The sequence below is a fragment of the Mangifera indica genome, chromosome 3 (assembly GCF_011075055.1).
Source record: "Mangifera indica cultivar Alphonso chromosome 3, CATAS_Mindica_2.1, whole genome shotgun sequence".
Taxonomy (NCBI): Eukaryota; Viridiplantae; Streptophyta; class Magnoliopsida; order Sapindales; family Anacardiaceae; genus Mangifera; species Mangifera indica.
Window position 1 is genome coordinate 2,196,432 of NC_058139.1, and position 12,805 is coordinate 2,209,236.

A 12,805-nucleotide genomic window follows, 5' to 3' on the forward strand; every position below is an offset into this window, starting at 1 on the left:
ACTCAATAGTCAGTCTGATTTAACTAAAGAAAATAATAAATTTTAGTGTTGTTATCGTTTTTTAGTATCTAGACTTAATAGTAAGTAAATATGACATTATACAAGTATGCCCTTTCTTGTATAAATTACATTTGATTCGAGTATTAAAAGATTAATCTAATAATTTATTTTTTAATTTTCTATTACCAAAATTAATTTTTCATTTTTGGTAAACCAAACACACCCTTAGGAAAAATAATTTTATACAACAACAGAATAAGAAAAAATACTGCTAAATGGAAGAAGCAGCTTCTTGATCTCTTAGTAATATGCACTCTTCTCTTTTTTCATTGATCTTTAGTCATATATTGGTTATAGCAGAGAAGAACAGTACATACATGTACTAAATGCTCCCATCAACACCTCAAGGTGGTGGAAGTAATTGGATTCTACGTTACCTTCTTTAAAATGCCGTCAGGCTTGAGAAAATGACTGCTAACCCCACCAACCCATTGTCACTGGGAAAATATTGAGAGTTCGAGGATGACAAAGACAAAGAAATTGCTAGAAAATATGCTAGGAAGCTACAAGAAAAGGTACCTCAAGGTATTGAATATGTTATCTGCTGACTTTGTTGTAAAGAAGGTCTCCTGTTTCATTGTATTGGGCTTCAATTTTTTTTTTAAATCTTTCTATAAATGTAATGGAATATATATAAAAATGTTTAAGACAAAAGAAGGAAAATGAAAGAATATAAAGAGAAGAATATTTGCAGAGGCCTAAATCAACTAACCACTGGATATACAATAGATAAATAGTGCTATATGACTGCAAAATTTGTTCCCATGTTCTTCATGACCAGAAACCATAATCATCTCATATCACAACACTCAGCCTTTCCTGTCTTTTGCAATTTACTCCACAGGCAGATCATCTGCCTCGGAGACTGGTAATGAGCTGTGTAGTAACCTTCGATGCACCCGAACTGGCAAAACTTCAAACTGTGTAGATAATCTACTGGTTTCGAGCTGTTGAACTTCTCTACCCACATTCCCATACTCACGTCTTCCATTTTGAACAACTGCATACAAATTAAAATTTTTGATTTAGCAATGACCCAAAGCATGTATCAGCCTCCTCCTTCATAAGCATACATTGCAGATGCATGCCCACCATTTCACATTCAGAGACGAGAAAGAAGAGAACACTTACTCTCAGTTCACGGTTTTCAAAATCAGACACAATGGACTGTGCAATGTCGGATGACAATATGTAGCCTGGCCCATTAGCATAGGGTGGATAATCTTCCTCTGGCCATTCCTGAAAACACAAGGATACGATCAAGAAAGGAGAGACTTCAGAAATTCTTTGTATTAGAATGCACTGGACTTGATTAAAATTAGCAGAATATAATGGTAAACTGTTTATATTGAGTTAATCGCACACAATGAAGTAGGCATAAACACAGAAAAACCACAGATCTGAACTACTCACTAAGATCAAGGTTAGCAAATCAGAAATGTCCATCCATACCTCATATGTTACTGCCCATTTACCCTGGCGTAGGGGCTTATGGTAGTAGTTAATGTTCCCGATATAGAAGCTCCTGCCTTCGGGTACTTTCCTTGCTTCATTAATAATTACATCTACTCGTACAAATGTATCATCATCGCATTTCATAATATACTTAGCAGACACTGCACGAGCCTGTGAACACCCAAAGTCATCAAATGTCACCTCTGGGAATAACAAAAACTTGCTAAGTCAGAAAGTAATTATAATTAGTCATCACATACCCCATATTCACATATGGCAACAGTTTTCAACACCACAAGATCATAGTTATCCATGTAAGGAACGATCACAATGTCACCAAAAAATTCTGCTTCTTTCTTCAATTCGACATTCACTTCCTTCCTAGCATGCTGTTCACACACCAAGAATTTGAAGGTATAAGGACCTCCTTGAACACAACATTTTTAGATGCTAACTAATACTCATTTTTAAGTAAACATGGTAAGAAGGTTTTTCATTTACCAGTGCCACAAAGAAACGAGCTACTACATTTGATGATTTAACAAGTTCATGTTGCATCCAAGTCTTTCTCACAGCCATCCTCTCAGCAAAATGATTGCCTGCAGAGAGTATTCCAGTGAAAAGTTCCACAGGCTGATCAGGAAGAGGTGGAGCCTGCCATTTGGTTGACATCTCAAGGTGCCTTTGAGGAGCAAAACTAGGATGTGACAAAGGCAAGGATGCAGCAAATACCGAGACAACATCAACGTCCTCATTCAAAGTTAGCCCAGTGGCATCTTCAAGAGTGAATCCCTGTCAGCATATTCAAACAACCTCAAGAGCAATCAAAATTGATGCTGAAATGAACAAGTTGTAAAATATTACTCACAGTTCGATAGGGAAAGGAGACGATATGATTCCCACCAACATCAACATGATAACCCTCAAAACCTGCACGAAGAGTCATTACAAAAAGACTGTCCTCTACAAATGGGAATGGCCATTCAACAGTTACTTTTTTCTTTACACCTAGAAACCGATTCATGTTTTCCCACCATTTTGATTTAGACTTTTCAGCAAAACCTTCATTATTTCCAGTCCAGCTCTCACACTTCACAAGACCATCAACTGCCGCAAAACCAAAAGAATAAGACAAGTTTGGTATAAACTAATATGAAAGAAAATCTAGATATGATAAAGGCAAATACTTGCTCAGAAAAAGTACTACAAATGAAAATTCAAGGTACAAACAAAAACCGTACCTTGTGAATCAAAAAAATGAATTTTAGCTATGTTATCTAATTTCAAATAAGGGCAGATCTAGATATGAAAGGAAAGGAGAGGAAATGGTTTCTTCTAGTACATTACATCCCACTTTCATCATGAAAAATTGAAACCAAATTCAATTTAAATGATACCCACATGAAAACTAATAACACAAACCTACCAAAAAGAAATATTAGGTTCCCAAATCGAAAGTTTAACAAATTCCATCGAAGAATTCAACCAGGAAACAAAACGTAAATCATAATCAGAAAAAAAAAAATTCTCCAAGAAAGGACAATTCAATCCTTCGCTTTCCGAATTAAGTTTAAGCCCTCTATAGTCCAAGCATCTGGTTCACTCTTGACTTAATACTCCTCTGATCATCAATCACTAAAATCCCAGTTCTAGCCAGAAAAACAATCTCTACTCACAATTTACATATAGAGTTAGCCTAACATCATCCACCCACTACTTTCTGGTCTCTAAAATCCATCCATTTCAGTATTCAATGGTTAAAATTATTTCTTGAACCACAAAATAACAAATTTTCCCTTACCAGTGTCCTCCTCAGGCCTGGACTTCCATCCCTGGCACCGCAAAGCCGAGCCCCACTGCATCCTGTAACAAGTGTTCAGTTCAATCACTGGCTTCCCACTCCAATCCCCTTTCAGCCTTGGATTAAAATGCAATATTTTTGGTGGGTCCTCCCCTTCTACAGTCTTCAATCCCTGCAACTCCATTATGAACTGTGAAATCATAACTTTCTCACCATTCTTCGCCAGAGCAATGTTGGAGACAGTCTCCAGGTGGGCCCGCCTCGGCTTGCCCACCACCGTAATATATGATCCCAGTGTGAGTCCACATGGCAAAATCATCACACTTCCGTTCTTCCAAAACTCACGCCCGGATAGTGAAATGGAGTGTGGACACGATTCTGATGTGCTTTCAGGTTTTTTGGCATCGATTTGAACTTTTCCTGATTCGAATTCTTTCCATAATCTTCTTCCCACTTCAAAAGCGGTTGCGGCCGTCTTGTGTATTTCAGAAGACCTGGATTCGCCAGTAAGGTCGAAAGTGTTGTTATCAAATGATAAGTTTGAGAGAATTTTGTTTCTGTTGTTTGACTGAGTGAGTTGTCGAGTCTGAGCCCGGCTATCTGAGTTATTGTTTTGGGAAACCCAGTTCTCCAAAGGACGAGACGGGGCCTCGTGTACTTGAAAATCTTGTTCGACGTTGAGTACAGGAGGTCGAGTTATCGGTTCCTGCGAAATAGAAGCTCTGAAAACAAATGGGATTTCGAAACCAACCAAACATAAGTAGAGAAGACCTATAAAAACCAAAACTTGAATCGATCTTTGCTTGCCCATTGAAAAATCCATCTCAAACTTGTACAGTTTATCTGATGATTTCAAGGGTAACTTGGCAAGTTTTTTCATTTCTGATTTTTTTTTTTTTTTTTAAAAACAAAACGAGAATGAACGCTTTTCAAAAATATAAAACCAAGAAAGAAAACTGAGATTGATTTAAAGAATTGGGTGATTAAGTCTCAACAGGAAAACTCATGGAAAGAGGGAGGAGGAAACTAGGAGGAGCCTGCCTGCCATAACTGTTTGCTGATCTCTGTCGGTCCAGAGTCTGGACTCCAGATTATGAATTTATGAGACTATTTGCCTTTCACCTTCTAAATCGGGAATCATTTAAATATTACTTCTCCGAAACGGCATAATTTTAGAAGAATAACAATATGTTTCATTTTCCCACCAAAATTTACCCAAATACATTTCCACCCCTTATGACATAAATCACATTTTCCACCCCTATAATCAAACTTTGTTTAGCAATAGTAAAGTAATGCTACAAGGGCAAATCAATAATTTTATGAAAATATAAAATATATATATAAATAACCCTTTTAAAAATATTACATTTACCTTTAAAACGTGTTATTTAATTTTTTATAAGTTTGAAAACTTATAATTTAGTCTTTAATACCTTAGTTGTTATTTTAATTAGAATTTTACTATTATCGTCAATTGATCCATGCTATGGAGAGAAGTTGAATATAATGATATTTTGATATAACTAGCAAATGTCAAGATCAAGTGTAATACAACTAAGAAATGTCAAGATTGAGCGTGATATAACCAATCAACACTGAGATCAAGTGTGATACAACGTTGTGCTATTTGAAGATGCTAAGAGTAAATCATCACAGACGTTGGCGAAGAGGTGAAATGTGACAAAAAGGTATGATACAAATCAAATCATATTATGAAGAGAGATCACAAAATAGTGTAAACAAGTTTTGAACATAAATAATAAGGAGTAACCATTAAAGAGAATATAAGAGACCAAATATGACAAGATTGGCATAGAGTTGGTATGACAATTAAATCATTGTCAAAAATAAATCATTAAAAATGAGAATAACAACTAGCATTTAGTAGGCATTTAAAAAAAAGAAACGAGAATGAATTGAAAAGGGAAGAAGAGGGTTTTATTGTAAATTTAATATCTAAAGATAATTTTTTAAATTTTATGAGTTTAAGATATTAGGATTATTTAAAAAAAGAGTGGAATAATTAGAGATCATATAATAATTTAATTTTTTTGTATTTTTATAGCTTTTTTTAATAACAAAATTTGGTTTTGGATAAAAAATTTATTTATGTTATAGAAAAGAGTGCTTTCATCAAACATTGGGTGGAAAAATGTCAATAAAAAATGTCTATTTCATACTTAACAATACGGTGATGAATAAATGCCAAAGTATGTGAAAGAGAAGATATTAATACGACGATAGGGTCGGTGATTGAGAGTTTCTGTTTTAGTGCAAGTCAAGCTATTTAATTTAATTTAATTTTAATTTAATTGGGTAGTTTACAGTTGAACATGAACTTCATCAAATAAAATTCTAACTAATATAGTACAAGGGGGGGAATCTTTATGGGAAATTGGAAGGTAGGAAGGCTGAGTCAGACTGAAACTTTCTAGGGCTCAAAGTTAGGCGTCCAACAGCGAACGTGTTAAGATTACAGGTGGGCTTCTTTCGGCTCTGGTTACCGAATTTGGAACCAGTCAAACCAACGGAACAAAATTATCATCTTGTAATTGTTCCATCGATAACGCCACCCACTTTCGATGCTGCCGACGTAACAAAGCTCAGATTAATTTAAAAGCGGAATAATAATGAGTACAAACTTTATAATCCGATCAATGAAGCCTGCAAAGTCCTGAAGCATTCGTTCAACTTCTTCTCTTTGCTCATATTGTTTGCCTTTGCTTCAAGTTATTGAATGACTCGATAGAGGATAGTTTTAATTACCCATGATCCATTATGGACCCTTTTTGAAATTATTCAGTGAAATATATTTCATGATAATATTCTAATCTTAAAATCGAGGAAAGATATTTTAACTTGTACCTTTCAGACGCTAATAATTTTTCAATTTTAGCTATATTTTTCGGACAAATACTATCGATTATAAACATAGGTCATGCACTTATCCTTGGAAACCAAAAGGCTATTTGATCGGAACTTTATAATTTTCATTCATACTATTCTGATTTGGAATTTGAGAGGTGTAATAGTTTGTTGGTCATAATGTTATGAATTAAACTTTCAAATATTTAGGGTATTTTACCAAGGCGAAAGAACTATTTTTCACCTAAGGTATGTTGTTTTTTCAAGTTTTCTCATGTTAACTTTAAAAATTCTATTTATTCACCCGTGGGCAATTAAAATTAATAGTTTTAAAAGTAAAATCGTCATTCTGTCTGTATTATTAAAAATAAACTTAAATTTTATTTTATTTTTCTTCCCTAAACTCTAAAAACTAACAATTTTTCCCAACTCAAGTTTTAAAAAACAACATTTCATCCACTAGGGTTTTCAATTTTTTAGATTTAATTTTTTGGCACTGTTTCTTCCTCTTTGGTAACCTCTAGACGATGTCTCTTCCTCTTAGAGAGGGTCTCCTTCTTACGGTTCTTCTGGGCATGGTAGTCGGAAAGAGGCCGCACCGAAGAGAAAGAGACATTACTTGAGGTCGTTAGAGAAAAAGAAACGACGTCGAAAATTTAAATCTGAAAATTGGAAACCCTAAAGGGGGAATGCTGTTTTTTAAAACTTGGGTCGGGGAAAAATTATTAGTTTTTAGGGTTTAGGGGAGAGAAATTATATAACTAACGGACTCGGTTAATTTTAACAGCCCATGGGTGGGTGAATGAGATTTTCAAAGTTTACAAAAGGAAACTTGGGAAAATTGCATACTTTGAGTGGGAAATAGTCTTTTGGCCTTTTATCAATATGTTTTATCTAAGAATTATCGCATTGCTTGATCATTAAGTTGTTCGGTTGAATTGCTTTTTCAAGTGGACGTGAAATATGGCTGTTAATCTCTGAACAAAATTTTGTATTTTTTTAGCTAAGGAAAAAAAAACTGCATGATTCATTTAGGGTTTAACAGTTATATTGGAAGAAAGAAGGTTAAAAGAATCATATGGTTATACCTAAAAAAATTGGATGAATTATATATGAACAACTTTTTCCAGAAGTCTTTTTTAGTTGGAAAATATCTTATTGAAAAAGGGAAATGAAACAAGCTTCAGGGGTGCAACAAAATGGTGCTAGCATTTGACCAAATCAAGGTGCAACCTTTTGTTTTGGCCAACTTTTCCTTAATGGCCAACCTTCCTTTTACATACGTTTTGACCAAATCCATGGGTTTTGGCTTGAAACACAAGCTTACAACTTTTAATTTGACCAGAAATGCGACAACTAAACCCTAAACTTTCTTCGAACCAATTAACATGGTTAATTAATAATAATCAATGTAACGATACTCTATTTTTAACACAACAATAAATTTGAAGTATGAAAAAATTACTTTTAAGTAAAAAAAATAGTTCAATTTGAAGATTTAATGAACATAAAGAGATCAGATGAAGTTGAAGGGAATCGATAAATGTTAATATAACAAGTTTAGATATTGTATTGAGAATGGTTAATAAATAGGTCAGAAAAAAGAAAATGAAGTTCGGTCGGCCGTAGCTGTTTCTGTTTGTTTGTCTGGAAAGTTTTGGATTAGTTGTTTGCCACATGCCGTAACATTTCAATACTAAATAACAACAAGAACATTATTCCATTCATTGTTCTATTATTCTTAGGTGGAATTTTTTAGCATATTTTATATTGCGGATTATAAAATGATTTCCCTGTTGGCATTTGTCATAACCTATTATCATGCCCACTGCTCACAGGTTGGACTTTTTATTGGACAAATTAGAGGATTTAATCTTAATTTTGTATATTTTAATTTAAAAAACAATAAAATTATGTGGTGAGATTTATAGCATGATCAAAGAAATCTTTGTTCATGTTTAGGGTTCGATTCGATTAAAATGGACTTAAAATATGACCCAGTTTGAGTTAGTTACAAATTAAAATAATTAGTTCGAAATTAATTAATTACGGGTAGAATTTAACTCGAAAATTTTTTATTTTGAATTTAATTTAAATTGATTCAAACGTAAATATTTAACTCAAACTTGATTTTTTTATGAAAAACAAATTCAATTATTAGTTAAAATTCAACCCATTTGATTTAAACTTGATTAACTTAGATTGAATCTAAATTCGACCCATTCGGAGAAGGTAGAATTTCAACATAATTGAGAAATAAATCAAGAATTTTATACAATTTGGAAGTACTCAAGGAATAGACCTACCTTGGGCCTGGTCCAAGCCCATTGGAATTATATTAATCCTTCTATTAGATCATTAATTATTTATTTATGGAGTTACTATCAAAGATTTTTGTTGGTGGATTGGAAAATCTGTAATTAATACCTTTGTTAATTAGTGATTAGTAATTTTCTTAAACATCAAATTCCACCTTCCATTCCCCTCTATCTTTCTTTTATTTATAAATTTTCTCTGTCCATCTATTAATCAAGAAATTTACTTTAATATTACTTAATAAATGATAATAATATCTTTAATATTAACAAATTTTATTAATTTAGTAAGTAAGAATTTGACAATAAACTAAACCGTGGAAATAAGTTTTTTAACCATTTTTGGGTGACATAATACAAATTTAATTTTACAATAAAAAAATAAAAAAGTTTCATCCCAACATGGCTATTATTTCATAGAATATACCCTATTTACGAAATCAATAAAATTATGTGTATAATTTTATACACAAATAATGATATGTTCCCATATGATTGAGTGTTGTTTTATTTTTAATTTTTAATTATTCAATTATACATTAACACATTATTATTTGTGCATAAAAGTTATGTATATAATACTACTTTTACAAAATATCCCCTCGAAATCTAGCATTTATTAGTTACCTAGAGGCAAAGGACTGTTTCCCACCCAAGTTTTAGCATTACCTTAAAAGCATACTTGTAGCAATTAAAATTTCTAGATACCCACTTATAGAGTAACTTTTATTAAAACTTTTTGTTAGAGGGAAAGATAAAATCATCATTTTTGTCTAAACCTAAAAATTTATAACATTTTCCCCCCCTTAATTTGAAAAAAAAAAACAAATTTCTCCCATGAGTAATTTTAAAAAGTGACATTTTTTCCCAATTAAATTTCCCTATGAATAACGACCAATCTCTCTCTCTCTCTTCTAGTGATGGTTCTCCCTCCGGTGCTTTCTCTCCATTTGAAGCCTTCTCCCTCGTATTGGATTTTGTCTAGATTCACAGAATCTAGACAAATTATCATTGTTTAGACAATGACGATGCTTGTAGGCTACCCTTGGTCTAGATTTGTCATCATCGTCTAGATGAACAATTTCGTTTGGATTCTTTGAATCCAGACAAAATCCAATTGGAGAGAGAGGGATTCAGACGAAGAGAAGGCATCTGAGGAAAAACTATCATCAAGAGGGAGAAAGGGGTCGTTGAGAAATTTGAATGGGGGAAAATGTTACTTTTTAAAATTAATCATAGGGGGAAATGTTAGTTTTTCAAATTAAGGGGGGAAAATGTTATGAATTTTTAGAGTTTAGGGGAAAAATGATGAATTTACCCTTCTCTCTAACAAAAAATTTTAACATAAATTTGCCTATGAGTAGATATTTGAGTTTTTCAATTGCTATGAATGTGTTTTTGAAATTAAACTAAAACTTAGTGGAAAATTGTTCTTTTCCTGTCAATTGAAATACAATGTGTTCGATTTAGACACGTCAATTAGGTCAGGTCGAATGAAGGCCGGACAAGAAGTACGAAAAAAAACATAACACGAAAAGACTTGGTTGATATTGTAGTCTGCTCGGCTAGCCCCATGGGCCTATTGGGTCATGTCTCAAGCTTTAATATTAAGCACATGGGCTAGCCCGACCCAACCTGATATTGTTTAAAAATAAAAATAATTTTTTTTTCTTGCTTCTGCCTTGTGTGCTTCCTTCTCCCTTGTGGCAGAAGCCTTGGCCTCGTTAATTATTTTTTAATTAATTTATTTTTTCCCTATATAAATCCATTCAATTTTTCTTCATTTACAAATCTCTCAATTTTAATTATTCTATTATATTTTCAATCTCATTTTCTTTCATCAACTCTTTTTCAAATAATAATTCTTTGTGTTTATAATTTTATTATTATAAAAGGATCAAGTATCAAATGAATTCAATCCATTTAAATATCATCATAATATATATTTATTTATGTTTTATAATTTATATAGTATGTAAATTAATTTATTTATATTATGTTATCAATTTATAATATTTTTTATCATGTAACAACGATATTCCTCTGCCATAAGTGAAAGATTATAAATAAAAATATTCAAAATATTGTCCTCGGTTTTAATAATTGAAAAATAATTTGTGTTTAAAAATTTTAAATAATTTTTTTAAATATTGATTAAAACCTGACCCAACCTGATTAAGTCTATTATTATATAGGCTACGCCTTTATATATTAACGGGCATACCCAGCCCAAAAGCCATTACTGTTTGGGCTTCGAGCCTGATCCAACCCATTAACTAGATGGGCCGAGTCAGAGCCGGCCCGACCCATTGACACCTCCAGTTTGGTTGCTGAGAATCTAATAAACTGCTTTGAAAAGAATGCAATGTTACAAATACACCCACATGATTGCTCTTTAATTAATTGTTGTGATACAGCTTGTGACTATCTGCAACTTAAAAAACTGAATTCATTTCCTTTCACTCAAATGAATTTAACTTATAATTCCTCTACATATAACCCATAAATTCACCAGTTTTGAACCTGACTCAAACGCTCTTGGAGCCAATTCTGAATGAGAGAGAGAAAAAACAATACAAATACAACACCTTCTTAATCAAATTACAGCTCAAGACCCCATTAATTCATCATGCAATTCTAGTTCAATGCCATGCTTTTCTTGCTTTCACAATTGTTATACCTTTAAACCCACTTCATTCCTCCTCTCAAAGATCATTTGCAAACGAAGTTTCAACTTCTATATTCTTTACTTCTTATATCCCATTTCATAATATTCAACATATTTTTGTGTCAATTAACAGATATTAAGATGGGGAGGCCTCCTTGCTGCGATAAGCTTAATGTCAAAAAGGGTATTTGGACTGCTGAGGAAGATGCAAAGATACTTGCCTATGTGTCAAAGCATGGAGCTGGAAACTGGACTTCTGTTCCCAAAAGAGCAGGTTGATTGATTTAGAGGTTCTTTAATGTTGAAATCATTTCATGGTTTTGAATTCTTTTTCTGTCGGATTCAATACACATATGTGACTGTGTTTTCCAGGACTTCGGAGATGTGGAAAGAGTTGCAGACTTAGGTGGACTAATTACCTCAGGCCAGATCTTAAACATGAAAACTTCACACCCCAGGAAGAGGAGTTAATTGTTAGGCTTCATGCAGCCATCGGTAGCAGGTCAGTTGGTTCATGTTTAAATGATCTTCCTTTCAATTTCTTCCATTGACCTTTAGCCATTAATGTCTGCTCTAGGTGGTCCATCATAGCTCAACAGCTTCCTGGAAGAACAGACAATGATGTGAAGAATTACTGGAACACTAAGCTCAGAAAGAAGCTCTCTGAAATGGGAATAGATCCTGTCACTCATAAACCTTTCTCTCAAATTCTGGCTGATTATGGAAACATTGGTGGACTCCAAAAATCTGGAAACCGAATAGGGTCTTTCAACAGAGATATGAAAAGTGCCTTCAAGTCAAAATCCGATCAATGTCAAACACCACAACCACAAGTGTTTTCAAGCATTAACAGTACTAGTCCTTTGATGACAGCAATGGTATCACCAAAAGTAGAGCCAATCCAGGATAGCTTCAATATTAATCTCAGCATGAACACCAGTAACAGTGAAAGCAGTTCCATGGATCTTCTTGCTGAGCTGCAAGCCATAAAACTGGTGAAAGAGGCCTCTAATTGTGCAAACCATAAAGCTTTCACATCCCAATTCTTCAATGAAGCCACATTGTCCTCACCATCTTCGTCATCCTCAACTTGTTCCACAGCAGGAAAAGATCAGAAGTCAAAAGCTTTTAGTTGGCAAGATTTTCTCCTTGAAGATGCACTTGTATCTGCCAATGTTCCACAAGAACAAGATACCGCAGTGGAGTTCTCATCCAAGGACTTCCCTACAAACTCTCAAAATTTAACACCACCAAGTCAGATAAATGATGAGAATAACATACAAATGAATAATGCAATTGAGAGAATGGATTTTGGGGGTCCAATCTATGGCTTTCCTGCTTCATCATCCACTGACACTTCATTTGTGGAATCTATGATACACAGAGAAAATGAGATGTTCTTAGATTTTCCTGAACTTATGGAAGAACACTTCTATAATTAATCGGCTTTTTGTCTAAGTTTACTACTGAAATAAATAAAAATTTGTAGTAAGACCCTTCATGGCATTTGCCAATAGTCCTTCCTTTCTAAGAAATTTTTATAAATTTTCCTGACCCCAACTGTTTGAACATCCTGTTTCTCTTACAATTGCTGGATTTTTAATATTGAGTTTGTGTAGTCTAGCTGGTCTTTCATAG

The 12,805-nt window shown here is 33.4% G+C and overlaps 2 protein-coding genes across 2 annotated transcripts; one reads left to right on the forward strand and one right to left on the reverse strand.

Moving 5' to 3' along the window:
- Positions 1-300: 300 nt before the first annotated feature.
- On the reverse strand, positions 301-4,434 carry LOC123212510 (hydroxyproline O-galactosyltransferase GALT6-like). The gene is made up of 7 exons (XM_044631672.1): positions 3,317-4,434; positions 2,384-2,622; positions 2,017-2,307; positions 1,776-1,904; positions 1,513-1,686; positions 1,192-1,299; positions 301-1,060 (listed from the first exon to the last, which is right to left on the reverse strand). The coding sequence occupies exons 1-7, from the start codon at positions 4,194-4,196 to the stop codon at positions 851-853; spliced, it is 2,031 nt and encodes a 676-aa protein (XP_044487607.1). The 5' UTR covers positions 4,197-4,434; the 3' UTR covers positions 301-850.
- A 6,874-nt stretch (positions 4,435-11,308) lies between these two features.
- On the forward strand, positions 11,309-12,655 carry LOC123212391 (transcription factor MYB35-like). Its single transcript, XM_044631508.1, has 3 exons — positions 11,309-11,441; positions 11,540-11,669; positions 11,745-12,655. The coding sequence occupies exons 1-3, from the start codon at positions 11,309-11,311 to the stop codon at positions 12,607-12,609; spliced, it is 1,128 nt and encodes a 375-aa protein (XP_044487443.1). The 3' UTR covers positions 12,610-12,655.
- Positions 12,656-12,805: the final 150 nt, after the last annotated feature.

Bases quoted from the DNA above. Each gene is read 5' to 3' on its own strand.
- LOC123212510 (XM_044631672.1), bottom strand. From the start codon at position 4,196: ATGAAAAAACTTGCCAAGTTACCCTTGAAATCATCAGATAAACTGTAC. The intron at 2,623-3,316 runs GTAAGGGAAAAT...GTTTTGCGGCAG, and splicing joins CAGGCCTGAGGAGGACACTG to TTGATGGTCTTGTGAAGTGT. The intron at 1,300-1,512 runs GTATGGATGGAC...TTGTGTTTTCAG, and splicing joins AATGGGCAGTAACATATGAG to GAATGGCCAGAGGAAGATTA.
- LOC123212391 (XM_044631508.1), top strand. From the start codon at position 11,309: ATGGGGAGGCCTCCTTGCTGCGATAAGCTTAATGTCAAAAAGGGTATT. The intron at 11,442-11,539 runs GTTGATTGATTT...TGTGTTTTCCAG, and splicing joins TTCTGTTCCCAAAAGAGCAG to GACTTCGGAGATGTGGAAAG. The intron at 11,670-11,744 runs GTCAGTTGGTTC...TGTCTGCTCTAG, and splicing joins CATGCAGCCATCGGTAGCAG to GTGGTCCATCATAGCTCAAC.